The following is a 27,010-nucleotide window of genomic DNA, read 5'->3' on the forward strand; positions in this document are numbered from 1 at the left end:
ATTGTTTTAATAATCTAAGGAATTTTTTTGAACAAGATAGGCCACAAGACAAACATAAGAAACCATTGTATAACTTCACTTATTCTTTATCAACTACAGACTAGTTTTTAATAGCAAAGATCATACTCCCTCCATCACGGTTTAGAAGGCACAGTTAAATTTGCGTACGTTTCCACAATAGACAAAGTTTAGGGCGCATTGCATTTATTTCTAGTAGCTAATTAGTACTATTTCTATATGCATGCGTAGTGTGAATGCTATTTTTTAGCCCATCTTTATATGCATGCGTAGTGTGAATGCTATTTTTTAGCCCATCTCATAACCAATAGATAACCACCTAGGTCCCAGAGAATTTTCAACCGCGTCTTCTAAACCGTGACGGAGGTAGTAGATGAACTAGAAAGAGAAGAAATATCAAGGTGCATTTTGCTCTCAAACTTTCGTTAAAAATAACATGACATTTAACACATGGCTGACCACACACCATATTGGGGCAAATTTTCTCTCCACTTAATTTAGGTTCCGTGTTTGGTACTGGTAGGTAAAATAGAGAAAAATGGTACACGCCATATGTGGTAATATACACATTTTGATTATCTATATGGTAATAAATTACCCATTTTTTAACATATATCAAAATTATATAATATAATTATATGATATCGAGTCATCAAGCTAAAATCAAGCGAGCCAGTCTTGGCTCAAGATCAATTCGTTTCTCGATCAAGCTACCTAAAGTGTTCATATTCAGCTCATTTCTTTTTGAGTTGATCTCGAGTCGAGCCAAAATACGAGTTGATCTTGAGCAGCTCACGAGCCTCGAGCTTTTGTTGCAGCCCTAATAATCTCCGCACTGCTGCGCCTTCATCTCTTTCCTCCCTAATCTAAGTTACTGCCCAAACATTCCCCCGGTGATTTCTCAAAAAAAAAAACGATGTTCAGGCTCACAAAGGTTCGAATTTCACATGAGATACATTGCCTAAAATATCTTGATCATGCTCCAGAAGTCTTCTTGAGCTAACACAGCTTCGGGTTCTGGATTTTAATGATCTGAGAATTGGTATGAAGTACTCCTCTGCCTGCATACATATAATCAGACACCGTTGGCACCCCTATCCTACTGTCACCTACTGAATCTCCCACAAGAGAGAGAGAACACAAGTATCTACGACCAGCGCCACCGCCGTGGACCGTGGTCTTCGCCGCCAGATCGTCGCCGGCTGCCTCAGCTGAGTGGCCAGGGCCAATATGGTGCAGCTACTCCAAGAAGGCTTCTTCGGCTCTGGCTCCGAGGGCGCCATGTCAGCCGCAGCCGCCCCGGCGCCGGCGGACGTGGACGAGTGCACTGCCGGAGCAACAGCCTGCTGGTTTCTGTCGGGCTCGTCTTGTCCTTGTACACCGTCTACTCCTCCATCCTCGACGACGACAACGACCAGTCGGTCGGGTGCCGGCGGCATCACGCTCTCAAGACCAGCACCATCTTCTTCTCCTGCCTTATCCGTGAATGGAGGGCCTCACAAGCGGTATACATAATCGTTGTGTGTTTGCTTTTGTAACGCGGATCTCTGATTAACTAATTCAAAGTTGTGTTAAAATCTCATCACGTTATTTAACCGAAGATCCCCGCAAAAAAATTAACTTGAAGATGGATGGGAATTGGCAAGATATTAACATCCCTTGAATTTAATCCATGATTTGTACGGTGCTGTCGTGGCTAACAAGTATGTTTGTTCCGCTCCCAAAACAACAAGTGGGGTGGTGGCGCAGTTGGCTAGTGCGCAGGTCTCATAGCTATCTAACAGCGAGCGATCCTGAGCTCGAGAGTTCGAACCTCTCTCACCCCACATTTAAAAGACCATCGTAGTGAAGAAACGCTCAATGGCAACTTGGGTCGCCACATGTACACCTGAATCATCAGGTGAAACTGAGCACCTCTGAACCTGGTCTCCTTTTTCGATGTTTTTCTTCTTTTTTGCTGTCTCTCTCTCTGCCTTGGTGTTTAACCTCATCCTCCTTTCGGATGGCTCGGTTGCTGTAAGAACACCCTTGTTTTCCCCGTGAGGGTGCCGTTCTGCGATCCTATGTAACTGTACAACCGCCTGTTCGTTTGGTAGAGTATATGTGTGACTATAACCAGAAGAATGCTCGTGCAGGAGGCCGGAGGTGGAGGCCTTCGTCGCCGGCACGCGCAACGTACCATACTACCCAACCCATCGTCCTTGTCTACTGCATAACTTGACTCCTCTGCCTCCTTTTCCTTGATGTGTGTAATTGAAATTCAGAAGCATGAGTTCCCAAGATGGATCACCTGTGTATTTTGCTAGAAGCTCGCTTCGCTTAACATGGTGGCCGACGAAAGTGGGTGAGGTTTTGTCGGTGGGGGTGGACGTCCAAGATTCCGCGGTTGATAGTGCTCGCGCTTTTCTGAAAATTGCAGTCGCCGGCCAAGAAATATATATGCAGTTGAAGCAACTGCAGGAGGTTGTACAAAAAATTGTTGCTGATTCAAGTGGGGACTGTAATATGTGGTTTCTCTTTTTATTGTAGCAAGCTCGCCGATATTATTAGTATGAATGCTTTCATCCTGATATTTCAACGTGACCTTTGCCGTTTGGGAGTGGAAGAAAAAAGACTCACTGCTACATTCTCATGGAACCTCACCTCACTTCGTGTCATATGCTGTTTGCGCTCTATGTTTTTTTTTTTTTGCTGTGGAGGGACAAGGGAGCTAGTCAAGTTGTTTTCGATATGTCAAAAATAGAATGGAAGATATTGTTCCAAAAAATTCTCTTGTCAGGTGAACGGTGATTGGGTTATTTTACTTCATTGGAACTTTGATTCTACATTCACTAAGGCGGTCTCTCGCCCGCTCCCCCCGCGTTGCCCCCATTCGGACGACTCGGGCGGGATCGCAACCCTAGCCGCCGGGGGCTCCCCGTCCTTCCATCCTTCCCTCCGCCGCCGCCGGCCTATAGCCCCGGGGGCTGACGACGATGGCCTTCCCTCTCTCCTGCGCCATGGGGACGGTGCGGAGCCCCGCGGCGTGTGGTGGCACGGCCTTGGTGGCATGGCGGGCCTGCCTTGACCGGCGGCTGCGCGGCGACCGCCTCGGCCTAGGGCGGCGATGGTGGCGGGTGCGGAGGCCGGTCCTGCTTCGGGCAGCGGCCTTTGCTGTGTTCGACGGCGGCGACGGGGTCTGCGGCGACGGACCATCTGACCTCGGATCGGCGGTGGCGGCATGGAGGGCCTGGTGGTTGGGTCGGCGCCATGCGTGGTTTGCCCTCCGGACAGATGAGATCTGGCCGGTGCGGCCTGCTCGTTGTGTGGTGGCACAGATCAGCGGTGACCCGTGCACACGATGCTTGATGGAGGTTCTTCGAGCGGATCCGGATGAAAACCTCATTCTCGGCTTGATGCCAAGACCGGTGTTGGCGGCACTCTTTTGTGTCATTACCTTCTTGAAGGCATCTCCGTGAAGAAGCTCCAGACCTCTATCCGCTACCTCCGGGGAATACCCTAAATCAGTAGATTGGATGACGGCGGCGTGTTGGTGTTGTTTCCTCCTTGGGGGTGTCATTTTTGGAGGCGTACACGGGATCGAGAGACCAGCGGGCAGCTTTTTTGGTGGAGCGGTGCTTCATCCTATACATTGATGACGGCGGATCTCGGCGGCGTGGCGCAGTGGAGACTCGGCGCCTGATGCGCGTGACGGACTCGCGCAGGAGGAGGTAGTTGTCTGGCGTCATGGTGGCATCGATGGCAGAGTGGCCTGACAAGGTAGAAGCCTCAATATTTGCTCTGAAGACGGACCTGTGAAAGATGGCGGCGACGACACATGTGAGTGCGTCAGACCAATTTATGCCCCAGACCCGGTATGTGGCTCGGCTGGGGCTTCTGGCTTTTGATGATAGGCTTAGGTGAGTGGTCTGGGTATTTGCCCCAGCTAGCACCCCTTCATTATATGGATAGGAGTAGTGGCATATGTTGCCGAGATGGCGGATTCAGGCATATTGTTGTAATACTTTGTAAGGTCCTCGAAAATAATCAATAAAGTGGCCTCATGCATCTTCCAGATGCAGAGGCCAGGGGTCATCCTCTTTTTCTAAAAAAAAACATTCAGTAAGGCGGTATCCTGAAATTGGCAGCTCAAGTGACTATGAACCTGAACATACATGTATTTTTAGGGTCGTAGAATCCAATCTTGGCCACCTTCAAGTAGGAGATAAAAATCACAGTACCTCAGGCAACTGAGCTGCCAGCAGAATTGTTAGCTCAGGGGGACTCATAAGTGCGCTTGTCTACATTAGACATCTGGGCTGGGTGCAGGTAAATATCAGTTGGCAACTGCTAATATTGTGTCAAGTGATTGCTAGTTGAAGCCTTTTCAGTAATTGGATAATTGCCGAAGTGTCTAATCAATTAATTATACACTTGTTAACACAGCTCCGGACTCCGGAGAGCAAGGCCTCTGGTCCATTCAAAGATTTCACTAGCAAAGACTTCTGGAACCACAGCTTTGCACTGCAACTCAAATAGCTAACGGTAAGCGCAATTTCTGCAAGGCTAGTAAGCACAGAATTCCGAGCACGAAAAAAAAACCATAGAAGTTCAGAAAACATAAAAAAATGTGGTGAAAATGAAAACTTTATTAATTAAGTAACAGGATTACAATCGGTAGCCAGCAGGCTAGTCAGAGCATTTGGAGCATCCTACAACCACAAGTCGGTCAGGTGCTCCGCTCTCGACAAATAGGCTAATCGATCTGCAACCCTCTTCTGCATGCTATCAATCTTGCTCAAAACAAGCTCCCTCTCTCCTAACATCTCCCTGGTATCATTAATTAGATGGCCTAGATATGACTTAACAAGGGTGTGGCCAATGCTGGTGGCTCACTTCACGTTTCAGCAGTGCCACCTTCTTCATGCTCTCCTTCCCTTCACACACACAAAAAAAAAGGTTACAATGAAATAACTGTCAGTTTTTTTTTGCTTGAAAAAATAACTGTCAGTTTATCAGAAGCCAAAGCTTTATCTTGGAGAGGCGTGATTTTGGACCATGGTTCAGCCGAATCTATGGTCGACGCCGTACAATTCAACATCCTGCTACATGTGGATCCGCGTCATGCATTGTTTAACATGCAAACAACTCCCATCATACATTTTTTAATCAATCATGTATGGATCCTTATAAAAAGTGTCCAGAGATCAATGGTGTCGAGCTTAGATTCGGCTGAACCATAGTACCATATAACATTTTCGTTTATCTTGCCTTTTTGAGCATCACCATTCAAAAATTGTCTCTTCTTTGGCTTCATAATCTTCTGTGGACTCATTGGTGCCTCAGATTCAGAGAATGATGTCGCATGTATTCTCTTGTTCTTTATAGAAGCGCAAGATTGAAGAATGATTGTGTTGACACACATACACGTCACGTGTATCCTCGACGTTAGGGATAATGCACCACAGCTCACGTCGAAGGAGACCCGACCGACAGCGTGATACGCAAGATAGTCGGCGGACGCTTTTGCAGACCCGAAACCCCGCGCACCCGGGAGGGACCCCGTCAGGGATTGCGGTGGCTATGGGCTGCCTTAGGTCGATTCGCTCGCCCCTAGAGCCTCGGGGCTCGTAGCTCTCAAACACGAAGAACAGCGAAGAACAAGAGAGAAAAACGGTGGATGGACATATCGGCCGTCACCCCCAATCGGCCGTCACCCCCAACATATATAAGAGGCGGATGGACATCCCGTACAAGCAAAGAATTTATCTAGGCTTTCTTTACAAGAAAATTATATCAATTCACGACCAAAACCCTAGTCATATTCGGACTGGTTTTATCCGAACTTTCCAAAACTGTTCGGTTTAAACTGGCTGTACTTTGAGGGTCCTTTCTGTGATGACAAACGACCTCGGATGGAAACGAGCACAAAATCAATCTTGACCGTTTCGATGAGACGAACATCCTTCATGTTAAACGTTTTTTCATTAGAGGTCATCTCGAGGGTCAAATCACTCGCGCAAAACAGCTAGTTACTCACGCAGCTCATCAGACATACCCACATATGTGTCTGGTTCCGGGTGTCATATTTTGCCCACTGGAGGGTCTCGCTGCGCGGGTTCTAACTTTTGCATACGACCTTGGATTGATACGATCTTTATATAAAAATCGATCGTTTTGACGAGATGCACAACTTCCGTGTAGAACACTTTTCCATCCAAGATCATCTGAATAACCTTCTGAGCCCATCTTCAACTTCTCGTCGGCTTGACTATCAAAACCTCCACCCCAGCAGGCCTTCCACCTAGGTAAGTTTTCCACACCGGCAAGGTTTCTACCCGGCAAGCTTTCACATCAGCAAGGTTTAACCCCGGCAAGGTTTCTACCTCGACAAGGGTTCCTCGGCAAGGTTTCTACCCCGACAAGAGTTCCTTCCCGGCAAGAGTTCCTCTCCGGCAAGGTTTCTCCCTCGGCAAGCTTCTCCACCGGCAAGCCTTCACACCGGCAGGGTTTTACCCCAGCAAGGTTTTCATTCAGCCGGCAAAGGCCAAATACTTTCTCACTCAGGGCCTGCCCGCGAAGTGTTGCCTCTAACTTTTGCATACGAACCCGGAATCTTGACCATGCCAAAATCTGGTGTCAACAGATTGTCTTTTTTTTCTTTCTATAAATGTTTATTCCAGTTTTATAGAGCCAAACATCCAACCATCAGCCACAGAGCGTGCTAAAATGAATACCACAGGCGTGGTACAGACCTGGCGGGTACAAAAACAGCTTGTATAAATAGCGCGAGTTTTGTACTAGATCATCAAACCATTGCATCAGGATTTTCCAGAGTTACAGTAAACAGCAGCACATCAAAGTCAGATTCATGGAGGAAAAACAGCATTGTAGTTCTGATTTTATAGCATAGCTAAATAGATGTTTAATTGTTTGGTAAAGTAGAAGTATCAACCATGTTGACATTATGCGATTCTCAGAAGGTGAAGCAGGTAAATGTTAATGTTGACATATGAAACCGCAGGTAAAGATAAGACTCATGCCAGCATAATCCTGGACACAACACGGATAGACAACCTATCTCCTGAAGCCTAACTGTTCTACTTCATTAACATGAGTCTCAACGACAACGATTTAACTGACTCTCCTAACTAAAATTCGTCCTGGTTGCTGATGTCCATCAACAGTTGACAACAGGCTCTTGTTGATTCAGACAATGGCAACTTCACGGTAGCGCCAGTGCCCAGCCGCTGCTGCTGCCAAAGCGACCATTCTCAGAACCCGCATACACAACAAGCACAGTCTAACTGTCATTAGTTTCAGGTATTTCTCATGCCGCCGTTTCCAGTTTTCCCCTGAATCGCTTCCAGTTCCAGCCTGAATTTATCGCATTTCGAGCCATCACCGCATATTTCTTTGCCAATGTCAGCTACTTTACTCAGCAGCATTGCATACCTCATGGTATTTTCTGATTGGTCTGTGCCACGGCTGTCCAAGCATTTCTCCCTGTACTGTTTCATCTGCTCTTCTTTAAATTTGGCAGTCCACCTGGGCACTATGTATTGCCCTGGTATTTCGTTGACCCCAAACTGTGTGAAAAGTCTGAATATGTGGCAGCACGGTATACCATCCCTAGTGAACTTTGCACATTCGCATTTGATTGCATTGGTGCTGGGTTCAACTAACAGCTCGAAGGAATTTCTGTCAAACTCTGGGTTCTCGTAGGCAGACACCTTTTCCAGCCTGTACACTGTCCCCGTCTGTATCTCCTGCACGTTGAATGCTGTAGAATGGAGTAGCTCCCTCTGCACTTTCAGAAATATCTGCCTTGTGTAAATGCGTGCTGCATGCTTTTCTATTGGTTGCATTGAGAAACATGAAGGTTCAGTTCTTGATTGCAGCCTATCTTCATCATCCGTTTCCATTATCCTCTCTTGCACGTCTTCATATCTTTCAAGAAACTTCTCTATTCTGTCCTTAGGAAGCACATAGTCCCTGAATAATAAGTTTGACCCCTCACAACATCCAGTCATTTCCACAAATGGATAGAAATCTTCTTTGAAATAAACAGGCACCCACTCTTTCCTTGTTTCCCACAAGAGTTGTAGGTACTCATTTCCACTTGCACTGTATCTCTCAATCAGCGCAGCCCATCCTTCCTCAAATTCTGTTTCTGTCAGAGAGTTGTTAACTAGGGCATGCAACTCTGAATTTATGTCACCTCTTGCTGCTATGAAACCTCCAAGCTTTTCCCGTGCTTTCCTCATTACATGGAACTTACAGAACCTGAGCTTTACTTGTGGCATAACCTCCGAAATTGCTTTTGCTATAGCTTCATCCTGGTCTGTTATGATTGCTCTTGGCATTTTCCCTCCCATTACATGGAGGAATGTTTCGAACATCCATTTGAAGGTTTCAGCTTTCCGATCCTGTAGCAAGGCGTATCCAAACACGAGAGTTCTTCCATGCTCATTCATTCCACTAATAGAAGTGAAAAGCATATTGTGACTAATTGTGCTATAGGTGGTATCAAATGATAAGACATCTCCGAAGATCTCATAATCAAGCCTCGACCTCGCATCAGTCCAGAAAAGACTCCTAACTATGCTATCTTCATCTGTTTGCATGGTGATGGAAACACATGGGTTTTGCAGCTCCAGTTCCTTCAAATGCTTCACTGTTGTTTCTACGTCCGAGTTTGGTTTTCCCTGTTGTTCTGCACACTGTGACGTATTCGCATCTTTTGTGTTGAATGGTAAGCTCCCCAAAATACCTCTCATTCTCTTGAAGATCTTCATAGCTTTCTTGGGATGTATACTACTTTGTTGCAGAGCTCTTAAAAACGATTTTTCTTCAGCTGACATGTGTTTGCAGCTAAGGAAGAATTTTGTGAGTGAGGGGCTTGGGCATAACGGATGGTTGTGCTCACTCCGAACTGATGTGAACTCCCATTGCCCCTTAACAGGCTTCACGACCGCCCTTGCCTCACACTGTGCCTTATTCACAGAATATACTTCCCTCTTCCTCTTCAGGTCCTGAGATGGCGCCAATTTGCGGCTCCGGTTGCATTCCACGTGGAACTTCTTTCTCATAAAATTTGGTCCCCTAATTGCCACAAAACCAGACAGGAGAGCATGCGCACTATAGTATCGGGTCGCATCTTCAAGGGTTGGGAATCTCATTCCAACTTCTGGTGGCCTTGGATTAACCAACTCCTCAAAACCAGGATAGTAGTACTTCCCTGGTTCTTTATCCGTCTCATTCCCAGAGCTGCCGTCTGAATCACTTCCACTGCCTGTGTCATTGATTGGCATTTCACTGATTGCCAGAATATCATGTAACTGGCTTTGTTCTTCAGCAAGCTGCAGTGAAAGGTCTGCCGAGTTTGCATGTATCTCCAATTCATCTGACAGTGCCCCTGAACTCCAATCTGCACCGATTACTGGTTGTTCCTGAATGCAAATAAAAAAAAACATATTAAACTCGTAGAAAATATATACTAGTAAGATTTTCTCGCCATCCAGTTAGCCCCAAGATACGTTTTATTTTGGGGTTCCAATTTTTTCTTTCTTTGGGTTCTCCAAACATCAGGTTGAAACCCAATGGCCACAATCACTATGTGTTTGCGGTTTCTTTCCCTGACTTGTTCAATTATATGAACCTTTCTGTCACTAGAACCTACAGCAATTTCACAAACTTCATTTTCACTTCAATTCTATCACAAGAAGAAGAAAAATTGAGATACATCTATTAGCAACCAAACTTGTATGATATCTGTTGGAAGAACAAAGCCTTGATGGGAGAACTGACAAACAGAACAATCAGCACATGACCTGCCTTTTTCCTGACATACATAGGAAAAAATTCATGTGCATACCTGATCAGAGGAGATGATTGCGTATCCATCCATCGCGAGTATCTGCCGCCCGACCGTGCTGTGGGTGGGGAGGAGGGGACGAGGGAGTCTAGTCTAGATCCAAATTGCCGTAGCAGGGGAGGGGAGGGGAGGGGAGCCGGATCTGTGCTCTATGCGGCGGCTGCTAGGGGAAGGGGGGGTGGGATGGTGGGAGGGCTGGATTTGACGCGGGGAGAGGGGGGACGATGAGATGGCTGCCGCCGCCGTCGAGGAGGATGGCAGGCGTTGCGGCCGGCGGCCGGAGCGCTGTGTCTGTTTTTCGCTTTTCTGAGTGGACGCTGTTTTTTTTAGACAGACGATGTGTTGCTTCTGTCTTTTTTTTTGAGTGGTAAACCAAAGCTTTATTATGGCGATGCCGAACGGTTTACAGGAATAACAAACTGGTCATGGGGTACTCCCAACCACAAATGGCGACCAACATCTAAAGAAGACAAAAATTTAGCTAAATTATGGGCATCAATGTTCCTCGCCCGACCTTCAAAAATAAACTCAGCTTCTGAAACTCCTCGCCCTGGCACGAATCTCCTTGATAATGGCACTGTATGGGCCTTTAGTTCCGTTATTGATATCCGCCACCACAGTCTTGTTATCACATGCGATGATAATGTGTTCAACTGATAAATCCAAAGCTAGGTTCAACGCTTCTCGACAAGCTAGCGCCTCTAGCGTCCCTGGGTCAGAAATATCTGAAAAGGCCATAGCCGACGACCCCAGATAGATGCCATTATGGTCTCGGCAGAGTGCCGCAGCTGCACCGCTCCTACCGTTCCTCGCCTGGCCTCCATCAACTTGTATCTTCGCAACTCCCACAACAGGGGGCAGCCATGTACTAGTACGCCTTGCTCCCGAGCTAGTCGCAGCCACATTTTGTGCAATATGCGCTGGGGTCTTCAGAGAATCTAGTTCAGAGGTGAAGCTAGTTACAAAAGCATGTGTAGCATGAGGGCTCTGCAGGACTCCCTCATGGATAGCTTTACGCCTTGCCGTCCATAATGCCCACGAAGTCACGACCAGCTTGACCATGCTAGCATGTGGTAAATCATTAAACATACAGAATAACCAGCGCTTAGCATCTTGCTCTGTAGAAGCCTGAATATAATCAGCAACGTCATCATCCACAAGGGCCCAGACACACCGGGCAACAGAGCACTGCATCAATGAATGCCGCCAGCTATCCTGCATCCCACATAGCTGACATTTGTCATCATCGGACATATGCCTCGTGTGTCGAACATCTTTGGTGGGAATGGAATGTTTAGCAAGCCTCCAAAGGAAATTTCTAACCTTCCCCGGCACTTGGACAGACCAAAGCGATGTCCAAGATTTGGCTTCCGCTTCATAGTTAGACATGCCTGCATTACCCTCAAGCCAATCCTCCCTTCGCCTTTTAGTGTCTGCTAACATTCGGTACGCTGAATGGACTGATGTGTTTCTTCTGTCGGGGGCTCTGCTGCGGCTGCAATGGCCCATGGGCCATGGCTAGTTGATTGGGCCGTACTTGCTTAAAAAAGTGGAGCAAACCCTGTTTCTCAAAACAAAAAAAGTTGAGCAAACCCTAATCCATCCTATGTCTATACTATTTGGAGTAAGATTTGGAAATTATCTTATCCAACAGAAGTGAGGATTTTTATTTGGCGTACCTTACACGGAACCCTCACGTGTCGTGTTACACTTGCAAATAGACATATGAAAGTTTCGGCTACCTGCCCGTCATGTTTGAATGGGCCTGAAGATACAAAACACTTGTTATTTATGTGGCAAAAGGAAAATGAGGTTTGGGAGAAGCTGGGATTGCACGAACCCATTAAAAAAGCATGTGCGGTCGATCGTGTGGGAGAGGCAATACTCGAATTTCTACTTCTTATGCCAGAACACGAGCTATCTATGTTTCGCCAGTGCGCATACAGAATGTTCGTGAACTGATCACTATAACAGCATGACCTTCATGGTGGGAAAGACGTTCACTAGTGCATCAGGAGAAGTCCCAAGATGGATACCAAATTTCGATAGGAGCTCGTGCTATAACGACAAACTATGTTAATGCCCAATCCTCAGGGGCAACAAATAGAATAGAGGGATGGACGAGACCCCCTCTAGGTTTTGTGAAATTAAATGTCGATGCTTCTTTTGATCAAGACATGCTTAGAGGCACATCGGGAGTTGTACTTAGAGACGGCAAAGAAAGATTCATTGTTGGGGGGAATCGGAGGATGGATTGGTGTGTAGATGTTTTAACAGCAAAAGCCATAGCACTACGATTTGGCATATTACTTGCACAAAAGGCAGGAAGCAACCGTCTTCTTGTTAACTCCACCAATATGGAAGTAATTGACACAATGATGAATGGAGGACATTCAGAGAGAGCGGCGGCTGTTGTGTTTGATGATTGTTATTTTTATGGCTCGTGATTTTCCGTTAATTAGATTTGAACATTGTAATAGGAAGGCAAATAAAGTAACCGATGAAATTGCTAAATTAGCTAAATTTTCTGAGACAAGGGATTGGTTCGAGGAACCTATGAATGATATTGTAAATTTTCTTATAGATGATGCGACCATTATTTCTAATAAATAAAGAGGATGTTTTATTTCAAAAAAAGAAAGAAGTCTATTTTTCACCCTCAAATGTGCCTCAATGGACAAAAAAAACTGAAGTCGATTTTCATACGATTTTGCCCCTTAAATATCTGAAACCAGGTAAACCTCCCCTTTGAGCTGTGTTGTTGTGATTTAGTCGGGTTTGAAAGATGACATGGCATTATTGGGTCAGTTAAGAGAGTACATGTGATATGGCATGGTTGGGTTGGGTTAGATTGATCACACAACCTCCTCATGTAATCTCTCTCTATCCCCCTCTACAATCACCATCACCACCGAAGGTTGTGTTCTCTTTGAGTTGAGGCTGCTACAATTGGTGGTTTCCAACACACAACATAGTCAAGGGTCTCTAGCGATAGGGAGCCGAGTCCGAGCAGGTATATCCAAGCCCGGAATGTTCGAGTTGCCCTCAAACTTGTTCATGCCGAAGTGCATGGCCTTCTCGTCGCTGAATCCACCACGGTGATTGATACTTCTTCAACATATCTATAATTTATGAAGTATTCATGCCATGTTTACAATAATTTATATGTTTTTGGTGCACTTTTATATGATTTTTATGGAACTAACTTATTAATATAGTGCCCAATGCCTTGTTGTTTTCGACATGTTTTTGGCTTTTCAGAAAATCCATACCAAACGAAGTTCAAATGCCACGAAATTTTACGATGATTTTTTGGGACCAAAAGAGATCCCCGAAGCCTGGGAGGTGGACCAGACAAAGTCCAGGGGAGTGATACCTCTTGACCACTGCATTGGATTTCCTTGAAGAGGAAAGGAGACGCAGCAAAGTAGCGTAAGTATTTCCCTCAGTTTTTGAGAACCAAGGTATCAATCCAGTAGGAGGTTACGCGCGAGTCCCTCGTACCTGCACAAAACACATAACTCCTCGCAACCAATGCGATAAGGGGTTGTCAATCCCTTCACGGTCACTTACGAGAGTGAGATCTGATAGATATGATAAGATAATAGTTTTGGTATTTTTATGATAAATATGCAAAGTAAAATAAAAGCAAAGTAAAAAAGCAAAGGAAATAACTAAGTATTGGAAGATTAATATGATGAAGATAGACCCAGGGGCCATAGGTTTCACTAGTGGCTTCTCTCAAGAGCATAAGTATTTTACGGTGGGTGAACTAATTAATGTTGAGCAATTGACAGAATTGAGCATAGTTATGAGAATATCTAGGTATGATCATGTATATAGGCATCACATCCGAGACAAATAGACCGACTCCTGTCTGCATCTACTACTATTACTCCACTCATCGACCGCTATTCAGCATGCATCTAGAGTATTAAGTTCATGAAAACAGAGTAATGCCTTAAGCAAGATGACATGATGTAGAGGAATAGATTCATGCAATATGATAAAAACCCCATCTTGTTATCCTCGATGGCAACAATACAATACGTGCCTTGCTGCCCCTACTGTCACTGGGAAAGGACACCGCAAGATCGAACCCAAAGCTAAGCACTTCTCCCATGGCAAGAAAAACCAATCTAGTAGGCCAAACCAAACTGATAATTCGAAGAGACTTGCAAAGATAACCAATCATACATAAAAGAATTCAGAGGAGATTCAAATATTGTTCATAGATAATCTTGATCATAAACCCACAATTCATCGGTCTCAACAAACACACCGCAAAAAGAAGATTACATCGAATAGATCTCCATAAGAGAGGGGGATAACTTTGTATTGAGATCCAAAAAGAGAGAAGAAGCCATCTAGCTAATAACTATGGACCCGAAGGTCTGAGGTAAACTACTCACACTTCATCGGAGAGGCTATGGTGTTGATGTAAAAGCCCTCCGTGATGGATGCACCCTCCGGCGGAGCTCCGGAACAGGCCCCAAGATGGGATCTCGTGGATACAGAAAGTTGTGGCGGTGGAATTAGGGTCTTGGCTCCATATCTCATCGTTTGGGGGTACGTAGGTATATATAGGAGGAAGAAGTACGTCGGTGCAGCAACAGGGGACCCACGAGGGTGGAGGGCGCGCCTAGGGGGGTAGGCGCGCCCCCAGCCTCGTGGCCTCCTCCTTTGTTTCTTGATGTAGGGTCCAAGTCTCCTGGATCATGTTCGGTGAGAAAATCACGTTCCCGAAGGTTTCATTCCATTTGGACCCCGTTTGATATTCCTTTTTCTTCGAAACCCTAAAATAGGCAAAAAACAGCAATTCTGGGCTGGGCCTCCGGTTAATAGGTTAGTCCCAAAAATAATATAAGAGTGGATAATAAAGCCCAATAATGTCCAAAACAGTAGATAATATAGCATGGAGCAATCAAAAATTATAGATACGTTGGAGACGTATCAAGCATCCCCAAGCTAAATTCCTGCTCGTCCTCGAGTAGGTAAATGATAAAAAAAGATAATTTTTGATGTGGAGTGCTACTTGGCATAATTTTAATGTAATTCTTCTTAATTGTGGCATGAATATTCAGATTCGAAAGATTCAAGATAAAAGTTCATATTGACATAAAAATAATAATACTTCCAGCATACTAACTAAGCAATCATGTCTTCTCAAAATAACATGGCCAAAGAAACTTCATCCCTACAAAATCATATAGTTTAGTCATGCTCCATTTTCGTCACAGAAGAATGCTCTCATCATGCACAACCCCGATGACAAGCCAAGCAATTGTTTCATACTTTAGTAATCTCAAACCTATAAACTTTCACACAATATATGAGCACGAGCCATGGATATAGCACTATGGGTGGAATAGAATATGATGGGGGTTATGTGGAGAAGACAAAAAGGAGAAAGTCTCACATCAACGAGGCTAATCAATGGGCTATGGAGATGCCCATCGATTGATGTTAATGCAAGGAGTAGGGATTGCCATGCGACGGATGCACTAGAGCTATAAATGTATGAAAGCTCAACAAAAGAAACTAAGTGGGGTGTGCATCCAACTTGCTTGCTCACGAAGACCTAGGGCACTTGAGGAGGCCCATTGTTGGAATATACAAGCCAAGTTCTATAATGAAAAATTCCCACTAGTATATGAAAGTGACAAAACAAAAAGGCTCTCTATCATGAAGATTATGGTGCTACTTTGAAGCACAAGTGTGGTAAAGGATAGTAACATTGTTCCTTCTCTCTTTTTCTCTCATTTTTTTGGGCCTTTTCTCTTTTTTTATGGCCTTTATCTTTTTTTCCTCACTTGGGACAATGCTCTAAAAAAATGATGATCATCACACTTCTATTTATTTACAACTCAATGATTACAACTCGATACTTAGAACAAGATATGACTCTATATGAATGCCTCCGGCGGTGTACCGGGATATGCAATGAACCAAGAGTGACATGTATGGAAGAATTAGGAACGGTGGCTTTGCCACAAATACTATGTCAACTACATGATCATCCTAAGCAATATGACAATGATGAATGTTTCATGATGAACGGTATGGTGGAAAGTTGCATGGCAATATATCTCGGAATGGCTATGGAAATGCCATAATAGGTAGGTATGGTGGCTGTTTTGAGGAAGATATATGAAGGTTTATGTGTGAAAGAGCGTATCATATCACAAGGTTTGGATGCACCGGCGAAGTTTGCACCAACTCTCAATGTGAGAAAGGGCAATGCACGGTACCGAAGAGGCTAGCAATGATGGAAGGGTGAGAGTGTGTATAATCCATGGACTCAACATTAGTCATAAAGAACTCACATACTTATTGCAAAAATCTACAAGTCATCAAAAACCAAGCATTACGCGCGTGCTCCTACGGGGATAGATTGGTAGGAAAAGACCATTGCTCATCCCCGACCGCCACTCATAAGGAGGACAATCAAATAACACCTCATGTTTCAAATTTGTTACATAACGTTTACCATACGTGCATGCTACGGGACTTGCAAACTTCAACACAAGCATTTCTCAAATTCACAACTAGTCAACTAGCACGACTTTGATATTGTTACCTCCATATCTCAAAACAATCATCAAGCATCAAACTTCTCTTAGTATTCAAAACACTCATAAGAAAAAAATACTAATCTTGAATACCTAGCATATTAGGATTATTTAAGCAAATTACCATGCCATTTAAGACTCTCAAAATAATCTAAGTGAAGCATGAGAGATCAATAGTTTCTATAAAACAAATCCACCACCGTGCTCTAAAAGATATAAGTGAAGTACTAGAGCAAAACTATATAACTCAAAATATATAAGTGAAGCACATAGAGTATTCTAACAAATTCCAAATCATGTATGGCTCTCTCAAAAGGTGTGTACATCAAGGATGATTGTGGTAAACTAAAAAGCAAAGACTCAAATCATACAAGACGCTCCAAGCAAAACACATATCATGTGGTGAATAAAAATATAGCTCCAAGTAAAGTTACCGATAGAAGTAGACGAAAGAGGGGATGCCTTCCGGGGCATCCCCAAGCTTTGGCTTTTAGGTGTCCTTAGATTATCTTGGGGGTGCCATGGGAATCCCCAAGCTTAAGCTCTTGCCACTCCTTGTTCCATAATCCATCAAATCTTTACCCAAAACTTGAAAACTTCACAACACAAAACTTAAAGTAGAAAATCTCGTGAGCTCTGTTAGCGAAAGAAAACAAAAGACCACTTCAAGGTACTGTAATGAACTCATTATTTATTTATATTGGTGTTAAACCTACTGTATTCCAACTTCTCTATGGTTTATAAACTATTTTACTAGCCATAGATTCATCAAAATAAGCAAACAACACACGAAAAACAGAACAGTCTGTAGTAATCTGTAGCTAGCGCAATATCTGGAACCCCAAAAATTCTAAAATAAATTGCTAGACGTGAGGAATTTATCTATTAATCATCTGCAAAAAGAATTAACTAAATATCACTTTACAAATAAAAATGGCAGCAGTTCTTGTGAGCGCTAAAGTTTCTGTTTTTTATAGCAAGGTTAACAAGACTTTCCCCAAGTCTTCCCAATGGTTCTACTTGGCACAAACACTAATTAAACACAAAAAACACAACCTAAACAGAGGCTAGATAAATTATTTATTACTAAACAGGAGCAAAAATCAAGGAATAAAAATAAAATTGGGTTGCCTCCCAACAAGCGCTATCGTTTAACGCCCCTAGCTAGGCATAGCAAGGATATATCTAGGTATTGCCATCTTTGGTTTTAGGGAAAAAGAGAGCAAACTTGTTATCTATGGAATTAATTTTTCTATTTTGACAAAGTAAATGTCCATTAATTGGTAGAATAAAGATTAAGAATATTGCGGAAATTGGCATCTAGGCTAGCTTTTATCTCTTTAATAGATTCGTTTTGGTAAGAAAGCAAGAGAGATGTGATTTCAGCTTTCTCATTAATGGGGTGCCCAAATATAGTTTTCATCCTCTCATAGGTATCTATGGGGTCCCCTTCAAGAAAACCCATATCGAAAATAGAATCTAAAACTTGTTTGAACGAAGCGGGCAGCCCAACATAAAAGCTGTTTAAGTAAACCTCAATTTGATATTGGGGTACATAGCTAGCCCGGATCCTTAACATCCTATCCCAAGCATCTTTCAAAGATTCATCAAGTAAATAACGAAAAATTCCAGAATCATCTTCATCAAAATTACTAAGGTTCCTGATAACCCACAAGTATAGAGGACCGCAACAGTTTTCGAGGGTAGAGTATTCAACCCAAATTTATTGATTCGACACAAGGGGAGCCAAAGAATATTCTCAATTATTAGCAGCTGAGTTGTCAATTCAACCACACCTGGAAACTTAATATCTGCAGCAAAGTGTTTAGTAGCAAAGTAATATGACATCTTCTGTCCTACCCGCCCGTGGCAGCGGGGTCCTTACGGAAACTAAGGGATATTAAGGCCTCCTTTTAATAGAGAACTGGAACAAAGCATTAACACACAGTGAATACATGAACTCCTCAAACTACGGTCATCACCGGTAAGTATCCGGATTATTGTCACTTCGGGGTTAACGGATCATAACACATAATAGGTGACTATAGACTTGCAAGATAGGATCAAGAACTCCCATAGATTGATGAAAACATAATAGGTTCAGATCTGAAATCATGGCACTCGGTCCCTAGTGACAAGCATTAAGCATAGCAAAGTCAAAGCAACATCAATCTCAGAACATAGTGGATACTAGGGATCAAACCCTAACAAAACTAACTCGATTACATGATAGATCCCATCCAACCCATCACCGTCCAGCAAGCCTACGATGGAATTACTCATGCACGGCGGTGAGCATCATGAAATTGGTGATGGAGGATGGTTGATGATGACGATGGCGACGGATTCCCCTCTTCGGAGCCCCGAACGGACTCCAGATCAGCCCTCCCGAGAGGTTTTAGGGCTTGGCGGCGGCTCCGTATTGTAAAACGCGATGAATTCTTCTCTCTGATTTTTTCTCCCCGAAACACAATATATAGAGTTGGAGTTGGAGTCGGAGAGGCACTAGGGGGCCCACGAGGTAGGGGGCGCGCCCTAGGGGGGTAGGCACACCCCCCACCCTCGTGGACAGGTGGTGGCCCCCCTGGCCTTCATCTTTTGCAGGTATTTTTTATATTTTCCAAAAAGTTGCTCCGTGAAGTTTCAGGTCATTCCGAGAACGTTTGTTTCTGCACATAAATAACGCCATGGTAATTCTGCTGAAAACAACGTCAGTCCGGGTTAGTTCCATTCAAATCATGCAAGTTAGAGTCCAAAACAAGGGCAAAAGTGTTTGGAAAAGTAGGTAGGACGGAGACGTATCAACTCCCCCAAGCTTAAACCTTTGCTTGTCCTCAAGCAATTCAGTCGACAAACTGAACGTGATAAAGAAAAACTTTTACAAACTCTGTTTGCTCTTGTTGTTGTAAATATGTAAAGCCAGCATTCAAGTTTTCAGCAAAGATTATAACTACCACATTCACAATAACGCTTAGGTCTCAAGTTTACTCATATCAATAGCATAATCAACTAGCGAGCAATAATAATAAATCTCAGATGACAACACTTTCTCAAAACAATCATAATATGATATAACAAGATGGTATCTCGCTAGCCCTTTCTAAGACCGCAAAACATAAATGCAGATCACCTTTAAAGACCAAGGACTGACTAGACATTGTAATTCATGGTAAAAGAGATCCAGTCAAGTCATACTCAATGTAAACTAACAGTAATGAATGCAAATGACAGCGGTGCTCTCCAAATGGTGCTTTTTAATAAGAGGATGATGACTCAGCATAAAAGTAAATAGATAGGCCCTTCGCAGAGGGAACTAGGGATTTGTAGAGGTGCCAGAGCTCGGTTTTGAAACATAGGTGAATAATATTTTGAGCGGTATACTTTCATTGTCAACATAACAACCAAGAGATGGCGATATCTTCCATGCTACACACATTATAGGCGGTTCCCAAACAGAATGATAAAGTTTATACTCCCCCTTCCACCAACAAGCATCAATCCATGGCTTGCTCGAAACAATGAGTGCCTCAAACTAACAAGAGTCCCAGGGGGAGTTTTGTTTGCAATTATTTTGATTTAGTTTGCGTAAAGCATGGGACTGGGCATCCGGGTGACAAACCATTTTATCTCGTGAGTGAGGAGCGGAGTCCACTCCTCTTGATAATAACCCGCCTAACATGGAAGATACGGACAACCCTAGTTGATACATGAGATATTCGAGCATACAAAACATGATATTTATTTGACGGTTTAGAGTTTCGCACATACAAATTTACTTGGAACGGTAGGTAGATACCGTATATAGGTAGGTATAGTGGACTCATGTGGAATAACTTTGGGGTTTAAGGGATTGGATGCACAAGCAGTATTCCCGCTTAGTACAGGTGAAGGCTAGCAAAAGACTGGGAAGCGACCAGCTAGAGAGCGACAACAGTCATGAACATGCATTAAAATTAATCAACACCGAGTGCAAGCATGAGTAGGATATAATCCACCATCAACATAAATATCGTGAAGGCTATGTTGATTTTGTTTCAACTACATGCGTGAACATGCGCCAAGTCAAGTCACTTAAATCATTCATAGGAGGATACCACCCTATCATACCACATCACAACCATTTTAATAGCATGTTGGCATGCAAGGTAAACCATTATAAGCTCCTAGCTAATCAAGCATGGCACAAGAAACTATGATCTCTAGTTGTCATTGAAACATGTTTATTCATAATAGGCTAAATCAGGAACGATGAACTAATCATATTTACAAAAACAAAAGAGGTCGAGTTCATACCAGATTTTCTCATCTCAGTCAGTCCATCATATATCGTCATAATTGCCCTTCACTTGCACGACCGAACGATGTGAATAATAATAATAGTGCGCGTGCATCGGACTATGCTGGAATCTGCAGGCATTCAATAAACAGGAGAAGACAAGGCAATATGGGCTCTTTTGTCAGATCAACAATAATGCATATAAGAACTACTTCAAAAATTTAATTATGGTCTTCTCCTATCGACCCTCAAAAGAAAAGAAATAAAACTATTTACACGGGAGAGCTCCCAACAAGCAAAAGAAGAACAGGAAATATTTTTGGGTTTTCTTTTTAATTACTACTACAAGCATGGAAAGTAAACTAATTAAAAGCTACAACTATTTTTTGGTTTTTCTTAAGGTTTATTAAACACACAAGAAGAAAGCATAAAAAGGAAAATAAACTAGCATGGATGATACAATGAAAAAGTATGAGCATCGACATCTAGCAATGAGTGTGTGAACATAAATGTAATGTCGGTGGGAAATACGTACTCCCCCAAGCTTAGGCTTTTGGCCTAAGTTGGTCTATGGCCACGGCTGGCCTGGCGGATATCCATAATAATAGTTGGGGTCATACTGAGAAGAAGAAGAGGAAGACTCCAATTGCCACTGGCTGACAATCATCTCCGGATCCCACTGGTAATTAGACTGTTGTGAAGGATCAATTTGTGGTTCCGGCTCCAGCTCCATGGCTGGTGCAGGGTTCCGGTAGGCGTGAATAGCCTTCAACAGAACAAGGTACTGGCCTGCAGATAAGGATGGCAATGGGTCGGGTTTGGATCGGGTTGAACAATCTCAAATCCATATCCATGTCCATGAAGACAGTCTTTGCCCGCCCATGAAAAAATCCATGGGTGAAAAATTGTGTCCATGTCCAAATCCGATGGATATCCATACCCATTGGATATCCATTGGGTCCTCTTGAGACATATAAATGAGACATAACACAATATTAACATAAACTCTTCCATTCTTCACCTCGTGGTAGGCTAGGCTTCACTTATGGTAAATCAACATCCACTAATAACCTAAGATCATTTAGTATTTTTCTAACAGACGAGAATGACGAGTCATTTAAGGAGGTAAAAATAAGGGAAGGGGTGTTGGAGTCTATTATAGAGGGGATTGAATGTCAACTAAAAAAGTTACGATGGGGATTGTGTAATTTCTTATGCATGTTTTAGATAAAAAAAGTGTAAAATTGTTGTGGGACATACGACCGTGGGGCAGGGATAGCAGCTTTTCCCCATTAAGTCATACTATCGGGTCAGGTTTGGGTATATCCATGGTTATAAGATTATATCCATGCCCTATCCACGAACAATCGGGTCGGGTTTGGGCGCCGCCCATGGACACAAAAGCATATCCAAACCCTATCCATTCGGGTCGGATATCCATGGATATCCATGTCCATGGATAAAATTGCCATCCTTACCTGCAGATAAATCAAACAAAGAAGGAGCAGGCAGGGTAATAGTCTCAGGATGATGTTTATTAAAGAACAATTTGTATTTAAGCTCTCCTTGCCTATTCTTAACAATAAAGTCATGTGCCACCATACTTTTATAATCTAGATAAACACAAGACAACACTTTTTCTTCCTTCTCATAATGCCTAATAGGTATGTTAAAATGTGCAGCTAGGCGTGAAGCATAGATGCCTCCAAAGATGGGGCCCTTGGTACGGTTTAGACTTAACTGTTTAGCAATAATGTCGCCCATACTAACAGAGTTATCACCGTATAAACCATGGAGCAAAATAATAATATCGGGGATACTAAGGTTTCCACAGTTTCCACGACCAATTAAGAAACGACTAGCAAATAATGCAAAATAGCGTAAAACAGGGAAATGTATGCTAGTGATTCGTGCATCGGAAACCTTCCTTGTTTCCCCTACAGTGATAGTATCAATAAACCTATCAACATCATCGTGATGTGGTTGTTCTGTCTTGCCCTCAAAAGGGACCAAACAAACCCGACAAAAATCATAAAGTGACATCTCCTTATGCTCATCATATAAATAAAACTCCACCGTAGGTGGTGAGCTCCTAGATTGGAAATGAAAGTTTTCCACAAAGATATTTGTGAGTAAGAGATACTGATCGCATTGGTCGTGGAGGAAAGCGGTGAGGCCTGCATTCTTAGCCAATTCATGAAAATCTTCATAAATCCTGGCTGCTCTCAAGAAGTCATCGGAAGGCCATTCACACGCCCGAACCTCCGTGATGCGAGGCAAATTATACTTAGGCTTCGGTGCCTTTTCCTTCGAGCTTTGGCTCGATGAGCCCCTCAAAAGTCTCTTCATCATTTTCTGAAAAATTCTGAAATTTTTAGTAACTTCAAAATAAAAGTAAACCAAACTCAATAATATTGATAGCAACTACTCCTACAAGTGCCTAGGGCCTATATCATGCATCAAAACTACTTTTGACCATATAAATTTGACATGCAAGCTCAAGAACAGGGTCACCTAAGCAGCAAAAATTTGCAATGAATAAAGCACTAGCCAAAAACTAATTGGACCAATGGAGGAGTCACATACCAAGGAATAATCTCCCCAGCAGTTTTGTGAGAGGTGCTTTGAGCAAGGAGATCGAAAATGGCAGCAAAATGAGCTAGAACTCGTGCTTGAGTTGGATATTCGTGTTTGTGGGAGGAAGAAGGAGTGTGTGGGTGCAGGAATAAGTGGAGGAGGGCCACCGTGGGCCCACGAGGTAGGGGGCGCACCCAGGGGGGTAGGGCGCGCCCTCCACCCTCGTGGGCAGGTGGTTGACCCCCCCTGTTGTGTTCTCAGTGCCAAATATTCTCAAATATTCTGGCAAAAATCATATTTAAATTTCAGGGCATTTGGAGAACTTTTATTTTCGAGGTATTTTTATATTGCACGGATATTCAGGTAACAGACAGAAAAATATTTATTTTATTTTATTTAATATAAATAACAGAAAGTAAAAGGAGGGTACAGAAGGTTGTGCCTTCTAGTTTCATCCATCTCATGATCATCAAAAGGAATCCACTAATAAGGTTGATCAAGTCTTGTTAACGAACTCATTCTGAATAACATGGAACCGGAGAAATTTCGAATAACACTATTTTACCTCAACGGGGATATGCACATCCCCAATAATGAGAATATCATATTTCTTCTTGACAGTAGGAAGAAGAAATTCAAAACCTCCAAATATAATTGATGGAATCTTTCCAATAGAATTGATACTATGAACTTGAGGTTGTTTTCTTGGAAAGTGTACCGTGTGCTCATTACCATTAATACGAAAAGTGACATTGCCTTTAGTGCAATCAATAACAGCCCATGCAGTATTCAAAAAGGGTCTTCCAAGAATATCAAGAATAACAAAGTCGGTTAAAATAGTAACGTTTGCAACTACAACAGGCACATCCTCACAAATACCGACGGGTATAGCAGTTGATTTATCAGCCATTTGCAAAGATATTTTAGTAGGTGTCAACTTATTCAAATCAAGTCTACGATATAAAGAGAGAGGCATAACACTAACACCGGCTCCAAGATCACATAAAGCAGTTTTAACATAGTTTCTTTTAATGGAGCAAGGTATAGTGGGTACTCCTAGATCTCCCAGTTTCTTTGGTATTCCACCCTTAAAAGTATAATTAGCAAGCATGGTGGAAATTTCAGCTTCCCGTATCTTTCTTTTATTTGTAACAATTTCTTTCATATACTTAGCATAAGGATTCATTTTGAGCATATCAGTTAATCGCATACGCAAAAAGATAGGTCTAATCATTTCAGCAAAGCGCTCAAAATCCTCATCATCCTTTTTCTTGGATGGTTTGGGAGGAAAAGGCATGGGTTTCTGAACCCAAGGTTCTCTTTCTTTACCATGTTTCCTAGTAACAAAGTCTTTCTTATCATAACGTTGATTCCTTGATTGTGGGTTATCAAGATCAACAACAGGTTCAATTTCTATATCATTATCATTACTAGGTTGAGCATCATCATGAACATTATCATTAACATTATTACTAGTTTCAGGTCCATTACCAGATTGAGTTTCAGCATCAGAAATAGAAATATCATTTGGATTCTCAGGTGGTTCAATAACAGGTTCACTAGAAGCATGCAAAGTCCTGTCATTTTTCTTTTTCTTCCTTTTAGAAGGACTAGGTGCATCTATATTACTTCTCTGAGAATTTTGCTCAATTCTCTTAGGGTGGCCTTCAGGATACAAAGGTTCTTGAGTCATTTTACCACCTCTAGTCATAATTCTAACAGCATTATCATTATCTTTACTATTCAATTCATTGAGAAAATCATTTTGAGCTTTAAGTACTTGTTCTACTTGAGTGGTAACCATAGAAGCATGTTTACTAATAAGTTTAAGTTCACCTTTAACATTAGCCATATAATCACCCAAGTGTTCAAGCATATTTGAATTCTATTTCAATTGTCTACCAAAATAAGCATTAAAGTCTTCTTGCTTAGCCATAAATTTATCAAACTCATCTAAGCATGGGCTAGCAAACTTAGTAAATGGGATTTCAGCTTTATCATATCTATAGAGAGAATTTACCTTTACTACCTGTGTCGGGTTATCAAGACCATGAGTTTCTTCAATAGGTAAAGGATTAAGATCATATGTTTCTTCAACAGGCGGTAAATTAAGACCGTGTATTTCTTCAATAGGAGGTAAATTCTTAACATCTTCAGCTTTTATACCTTTTTCTTTCATAGATTTCTTTGCCTCTTGCATATCTTCAGGACTGAGAAATAGAATACCCCTCTTCTTTGGAGTTGGTTTAGGAATAGGCTCAGGAATTGGCTCTGGAGGTGTCCAATTATTTTCATTTGTCAACATATTATTCAATAGAATTTCAGCTTCATCCGGTGTTCTTTCCCTGAAAATAGAACCAGCACAACTATCCAGGTAATCTCTGGAGGCATCGATTAGTCCATTATAAAAGATATCAAGTTTCATTTTTCTTAAGAGGATGATCAGGCAAAGCATTAAGTAATTGGAGAAGCCTCCCCCAAGCTTGTGGGAGACTCTCTTCTTTAATTTGCACAAAATTATATATATCCCTTAAAGCAGCTTGTTTCTTATGAGCAGGGAAATATTTAGCAAAGAAGTAATAAATCATATCCTAGGGACTACGCACACAACCAGGATCAAGAGAATTAAACCATATCTTAGCATCACCCTTTAATGAGAACGGAAATATTTTAAGGACATAAAAGTAACAAGTTCTCTCATCAGTAGTGAACATGGTGGCTATATCATTTAATTTAGTAAGATGTGCCACAACAGTTTCAGATTCATAACCATGAAAAGGATCAAATTCAACCAAAGTAATTATATCAGGATCAACAGAGAATTCATAATCCTTATCGGTAACACAAATAGGTGAAGTAGCAAAAGCAGGGTCAGGTTTCATTCTAGCATTTAGAGATTGCTTGTTCGATTTAGCTAATAACCTCTTAAGTTCGTTTCTATCTTTGCAAGCTAAAATATCTAAAGAAGCTTCTTGATCAAAATCATAACCCTCAGGAATAACAAGTGATTCTTCATCATCACTTTCATCAGTATTATCAGATTCAATATTTTCAATCTCTCTAGCCCTAGCAAGTTGTTCATCGAGAAAATCACCAAGTGGCATAGTAGTGTCAAGCATAGAAGTAGTTTCATCATAAGTATCATGCATAGCAGAAGTGGCATCATCAATAACATGCGACATATCAGAACGAATAGCAGAAGCTGTTTTAGGTGTCGCAAACTTACTCAAAACATAAGGTGAATCAAGTGCAGAGCTAGACGGCAGTTCCTTACCTCCCCTCGTAGTTGAGGGATAAATCTTGGTTCTTGGATCTTTCAAGTTCTTCATAATGATAAGCAGATATAAATCCCAAGTGACTCAAAGAATAGAGCTATGCTCCCCGGCAACGGCGCCAGAATATAGTCTTGATAACCCACAAGTATAGGGGATCGCAACAGTTTTCGAGGGTAGAGTATTCAACCCAAATTTATTGATTCGACACAAGGGGAGCCAAAGAATATTCTCAAGTATTAGCAGCTGAGTTGTCAATTCAACCACACCTAGAAACTTAATATCTGCAGCAAAGTGTTTAATAGCAAAGTAATATGATAGTAGTGGTAACGCTAGCAAAAGGTAACAATAGTAAAAGTAATGGTTTTGGTATTTTGTAGTGATGATAGCAATTTCAACGGAAAAGTAAATAAGCAGAGAACAATATATGGAAAGCTCG

General features: G+C 42.4%; 1 protein-coding gene across 1 annotated transcript; it reads right to left on the reverse strand.

The window, feature by feature from the left end:
* Window positions 1–6,934: 6,934 nt before the first annotated feature.
* LOC123062306 (protein FAR1-RELATED SEQUENCE 5) lies at window positions 6,935–10,210 on the reverse strand. The gene is made up of 2 exons (XM_044485766.1): window positions 9,875–10,210; window positions 6,935–9,449 (listed from the first exon to the last, which is right to left on the reverse strand). The coding sequence occupies exons 1-2, from the start codon at window positions 9,905–9,907 to the stop codon at window positions 7,317–7,319; spliced, it is 2,166 nt and encodes a 721-aa protein (XP_044341701.1). The 5' UTR covers window positions 9,908–10,210; the 3' UTR covers window positions 6,935–7,316.
* Window positions 10,211–27,010: the final 16,800 nt, after the last annotated feature.

This window comes from Triticum aestivum, chromosome 1A, assembly GCF_018294505.1.
Source record: "Triticum aestivum cultivar Chinese Spring chromosome 1A, IWGSC CS RefSeq v2.1, whole genome shotgun sequence".
Lineage (NCBI taxonomy): Eukaryota > Viridiplantae > Streptophyta > Magnoliopsida > Poales > Poaceae > Triticum > Triticum aestivum.